This window comes from Numida meleagris, unplaced genomic scaffold (genome assembly GCF_002078875.1).
Source record: "Numida meleagris isolate 19003 breed g44 Domestic line unplaced genomic scaffold, NumMel1.0 unplaced_Scaffold308, whole genome shotgun sequence".
NCBI lineage: Eukaryota > Metazoa > Chordata > Aves > Galliformes > Numididae > Numida > Numida meleagris.
The window spans coordinates 43,810-49,394 of record NW_018364546.1 but is presented as its reverse complement, the minus strand read 5'-3'; the positions used below and the strand labels follow the sequence as shown (position 1 = coordinate 49,394).

The window sequence follows — 5,585 nt, the reverse complement described above, 5'->3', positions numbered from 1 at the left end:
GCAGCCGGGGAGGACTGCTGTGCCAGGCTGAGTGGAAGCCAACGTGCTGTGTCCCTTCCTCGCAGACCTACTCGGGCCTCTTCTGTGTCACTGTCAACCCCTACAAGTGGCTGCCAGTGTACAACCCGGAGGTGGTGTTGGCCTACCGAGGCAAAAAGCGCCAGGAGGCCCCTCCACACATCTTCTCCATCTCTGACAACGCCTATCAGTTCATGCTGACCGGTGAGTGGTATTCAAAGTAAATCTACTAAAAATAATTTCCCTGATAAATATGTTGATATTATTTTAACACATCATCTGTGTTTTATTTCAGTCATAGAATCAATCATTACAGGCTTAAACAGGCTTTTTACATCGTTATTTCTAAAAGGGAGCTATAGAACCACAGATAGCATGTTAGGGAAAATGATAAGCAGAACTTATCATTCAGGAAGCTATGAACTCCTTATGTTATGTGAAAATTCTGCATCTGCTGTATACACAGTCTAAGTAGCAGAAAATTATCAAAACTAACAAAATTAACAGAAGTGAAAACCATTCTCTCTACTTCATGCAGGAGAAAATAGACCATAACAGTGCAGTACGGAAGAAAAACACATTTGATAAAGGTTTTTTAAAGTTCATAGAAAATTATTAATTTCCAAAGAACTGAAATTGAATTAACTATTGGTATTAAAGAAGTAAAAAAAACCTTAGTTTTTTTCTCAGTGGAATGTACATTTATTGCACTAATTTTCAGTCTTGCTCTATTCTCCATTTTAAAAGTCTCTTTTTTTCTGTCTCTTTTGCAGACCGTGAGAATCAGTCGATCCTGATCACGTAAGTACGCTCCCTGCTTGGGTCCCTGCTGGGCTGCCCTGTGCCAGGGGACCTGCTGCCTGACCTCACGCTCTCTGCTTCTCTGTTTGGTTCGACAGTGGAGAATCTGGTGCAGGGAAGACTGTGAACACGAAACGTGTCATCCAGTACTTTGCAACAATTGCAGCTAGTGGGGAAAAGAAGAAGGAAGAGCAACCTGGCAAAATGCAGGTGAGCTCCTACAATGGACAGACTAAAGGCTCAGCCTTTAATTGCCACATGGATTAAATAAACACTGAACAATTATCATCCTGTAGGGAACGCTTGAGGATCAAATCATCAGCGCCAACCCACTGCTGGAGGCCTTTGGAAATGCCAAGACTGTGAGGAATGACAACTCCTCACGCTTTGTAAGTTTTTGATCAGAGATTTTGACATTCATGGGTGAATAAGGATGTCAGAATGGGAGCTGTCACTTCTGAAGCGACATGGTAGGATGGATGTATTTCTTGAACTAATTGTTTCCTCATAGTTTTTGAAACAAGAAACTATCTGATTCTCTAATTAACTATGTAGCTGGTTTACATAGTTTAGAATTGTTTTTACATGAAGTGTTTTACAGCCAATAAATGTGTACAAAGAGGCATCATTTAAATATATATAAATGTATATATTACTTAGTATTTATAATTTATGTATATATGTTTATACACACCCCTAGTATCTGTCACACAGACAGCAGATATAAAATTGTGTAAATGTTCTATAATGCAAAACTAAAATTTTGTACCTGATCAGTGAAATATTAGTGTCACTTTTGTTAGATACAGAACTGGGCAGGTCTAGTGATTTAACTGTTTAGACTTTGATATGAGCTGTCAGGGAAGGGATAGGACAAAAACGCCTTCAAGACATCCTATAACAAACTGAACTGCTCTATGACAGAACTATGGTCTTTTTCATCCAAAAGGCTTATTAGTAGATAAGCTGTGAAATGTCCTTGAAAAACTGCAATGCTAATCCACTGTCCCAGCATTAAGTTCCACATTCTGTGTGCATTGCCTGTACCTCCACTATTCAGAAGACAAATGCTACCTTCCATTTTCCAAAAGATCCAAAAAAACTAATTTTAACACTCATTACATGAATTCTTTTTCTATATCCATCTGAAGCATCAGTGATAAAAGGCTGCGTTAATAATTTTCGCACTCCTCTGCAATCAGGGATATCCAGCAAAAAATAATAACTTGGCCCAGATCTTTATCTTACTTATGACAATTTTTCCTGAATTTCATTCTTCTTTTGCTTGTGGTGGGGTTTCTTTGGTTGTTTTTGTTTGGTAGATTTTTGGTTTCTTTTTTGTTTGTTTGTTTGTTTGCTTCTTTTTCTGTTTTAAGTGGGGAGAAAACCCCAAAAAACAAATTCACAGCACTTCTTTCTTGAAAATGTGTCCTCTGTGAATAATAGTGTTACAAGGCTATGATCTTTCCTAGTGAAATTTCAAGGTATATTTTTTCTTCTCTAAAGGGTAAATTCATCAGAATCCATTTTGGGGCCACAGGCAAACTGGCTTCTGCTGACATTGAAACTTGTAAGAGACCATCCAGGCTTGTTCACATTCCTTCCCAAATTCTCACCTCCATGTCCCGTCTTGTACCTACCTCTTTCTTCCTTCCTTGCCAGATCTGCTGGAGAAGTCCAGAGTCACTTTCCAGCTCAAGGCAGAAAGAAGCTACCACATTTTTTATCAGATCATGTCCAACAAGAAGCCAGAGCTAATTGGTAGGCGGTACCACTTTTTTTGAATGAACTCTTAACGTAGTTAATATTTGCCTTCATTCTTACTCCTAGATATGTTCTATTCCCCTTTACAGACATGCTCCTCATTACTACCAACCCCTATGACTACCAATTTGTGAGTCAAGGTGAGATCACTGTTCCCAGCATTAATGACCAGGAGGAGCTGATTGCTACAGATGTAAGTTACACGTAGAAATGTTAATACATTTGTTAATACTTTTTATATATGTGGCATTTACATTCACTGAATCTGTTGCCAGAGTGCCATTGACATCCTGGGCTTCACTCCCGATGAAAAAACAGCCATTTACAAGCTGACAGGGGCTGTCATGCACTATGGGAATTTGAAGTTCAAACAGAAACAGCGAGAGGAGCAGGCAGAGCCAGATGGCACAGAAGGTATTAATAATATGTAGAGCTGCCAGTAACAGAAATAGTTACAGAGCTGGCAGGTAGCAGTCATGTATTTTGCTCCAGTTCACTTTTATGAAGACATAAATCTCAGTTTCCACAGCAGTCATAAAATTCCCTTAAAGCTACTGAAGTATTGCAGTTAAAAAACTTGCAGATCTGCACTTAGCTCTTAGAGAAAATCCACTGTTCACTGTGTCACTCTCTCCCTCTGCACATAGTTGCTGACAAGGCTGCCTACCTGATGGGTCTGAACTCAGCAGACCTGCTCAAGGCCCTGTGCTATCCCCGAGTTAAGGTTGGGAATGAATTTGTGACCAAGGGTCAAACTGTGCAGCAGGTAAGAAACAGCTGATGGCTGTGAACCTCTAGCTTAATGTACTGTCTTGCTCTGGGAGCTGTTCTGCTCCTGCTTCATTATTCTCTGTTCTAGGTGCACAATGCTGTAGGTGCTCTGGCAAAGGCTGTCTATGAGAAGATGTTCCTGTGGATGGTTGTTCGTATCAACCAGCAGCTGGATACCAAGCAGCCCAGGCAGTACTTCATTGGTGTCCTGGACATTGCTGGCTTTGAGATCTTCGATGTAAGGAACTCAGAAATAACAGTAAAATCTGTAAAGACCATTGCAGGCCATGAGAAACTGGAGATTTATTGGCTGCTTTTTTTCTGTTTTTTGAAAACGTGCTGTTCACTTAAAATTTCAAATAAAGGTCTGCATTTTATTGCAAGAAGCCTATTTCCAATTTTCTGGAAATGCTTGCCTTTTGAATATGTCATAGCATTTGAATACGTGACTGCTTTTTCTCCATCTCAAAGCATAAGCCTCAAATATTTTTCATGTAATAGTTTTCTGAAGTACAAAGGGAATAAATTGCTGCCTTTTATACAGTTGCCACAAATGCAGTTTTTCACTAGTTTGAGCTTATTATTAAGAAAAAAATCCACTGACAAATAGCATACGATATCACACACTGTATAAATAGAAAGTTAAACCAAAGTCCCACACAAATATGTCCCAAGGCTTTGAAAAAAGTGGGCAATACATACCCTTTGCTTTTGAAGACCTATAATGTGATTCCAAGAGGAGTATATTATTGACTTCCTTCAGTGCAAGCACAGAAGGCAGGCAAACATTTTTTTGCAAAAATTTGGGTAAAGAACCTGAGTGCAGGACAGTATTGGCAAACGGTTGTAACATCTGATATATTTTGTTAGTTCAATAGGAAAATGTACATAATACCAGAAAAAAAAAACCACAGAGATGTAAATTGAACATTGATAGGGATAAGATTACTACATTATTTTTAAATTTGCTTTAAAAATAACAGAAACAAAAGCAGAAACAAAACAAAAACAAAAAAACAGAGATGTGTAAACCATAAAAAAAAGCTTTAACAGGATGGATGGGAGTAAGTTCTACAGAGAGTACTTCATCTTGACAAGTAAATCTTATCGTTGCACAGTTCAACAGCCTGGAGCAGTTATGCATCAACTTCACCAATGAGAAACTGCAACAGTTCTTCAACCACCACATGTTCGTGCTGGAACAGGAGGAGTACAAGAAGGAAGGCATTGAATGGGAGTTCATAGACTTTGGGATGGACCTGGCAGCCTGCATTGAGCTCATTGAAAAGGTATGTTCATTACATGTAGGATGGTTTTTGTTTGTGGCAGAATTTTAGGGCTTTTCTTCAACCTCAGTTTTTTGCTCTGGTTCAGAAAATAATTTTTAGAGAATGGCAATTTGGTTACAAATGATGTACCTTTAGAATATCCATTAAGTACATTAGTATGCATTTGAAAAAAATAACATGCAATTTCACTCATCTGCAAATAGAAGGATTAACGTGCTCACACCTAGGTTGATAAATAGGATTCTTTGCAGTACATTTTTATGTTCACAAAGATAAAACAGCTGTTTATGGAAACTCAGGCACAACTTTCAGTGTTAGGTTTATGTTCTCAATATCAATGTTGTGATTTCACAAACACAGTATCTAGGTAAAACCAGAGGTGTACATAGAAAAAAGGTATAGGATGAACAGGACTGAATAAGTATATCACTGTGAGCCAACACTTTGTGTAACATCCTCTTCTGCATTAATGAAAAGACAAGGATATCTCATCAAAATAAGTTTTCACGAAGTACCTGAAATATCTGTTGATCTGTTGAACAAAGGTCAAATTTAGACACCTTAGTCTACATCATGTTAGATTGAGAAAGGCTTAATGCGAAAATGAAGACCTACTTTTGATCCATTAGAGTTATCAAAAAATTTAGAAAGATTTGTGTCTCGAGTTGAGATGAGATCAGTTCTGAAATGTATTGTTTCAGACAACTGAAATTCATATTTCTTTCAGAAATGTTGGTCCAAGGCTTAAAAGAACTCTGATCCATTTCTCAAAGTCCTGTGCTTTACTCAAATCTCCTTATGAAAGCAGACTTATGTTTTATCTCTATTTTATTTCCTGCTGATTCTTCCAGCCCATGGGCATCTTCTCCATCCTGGAAGAGGAGTGCATGTTCCCCAAGGCAACTGACACCTCTTTCAAGAACAAGCTCTATGACCAGCATC

The 5,585-nt window shown here is 38.4% G+C and overlaps 1 protein-coding gene across 1 annotated transcript in view; it reads left to right on the top strand.

Annotated features, from left to right (window-relative positions):
- The window catches only part of LOC110391155 (myosin-1-like), a 17,735-nt gene that overhangs the window by 459 nt on the left and 11,691 nt on the right, over nucleotides 1–5,585 (top strand). The window contains exons 3-14 of the mRNA XM_021382900.1: nucleotides 5–222; nucleotides 792–819; nucleotides 918–1,029; nucleotides 1,116–1,208; nucleotides 2,326–2,389; nucleotides 2,482–2,580; nucleotides 2,673–2,776; nucleotides 2,859–2,997; nucleotides 3,231–3,349; nucleotides 3,443–3,592; nucleotides 4,473–4,643; nucleotides 5,495–5,584. Coding sequence (XP_021238575.1) covers nucleotides 5–222; nucleotides 792–819; nucleotides 918–1,029; nucleotides 1,116–1,208; nucleotides 2,326–2,389; nucleotides 2,482–2,580; nucleotides 2,673–2,776; nucleotides 2,859–2,997; nucleotides 3,231–3,349; nucleotides 3,443–3,592; nucleotides 4,473–4,643; nucleotides 5,495–5,584 — 1,387 coding nt within the window. The remainder of the gene's footprint in view (nucleotides 1–4; nucleotides 223–791; nucleotides 820–917; nucleotides 1,030–1,115; nucleotides 1,209–2,325; nucleotides 2,390–2,481; nucleotides 2,581–2,672; nucleotides 2,777–2,858; nucleotides 2,998–3,230; nucleotides 3,350–3,442; nucleotides 3,593–4,472; nucleotides 4,644–5,494; nucleotide 5,585) is intronic.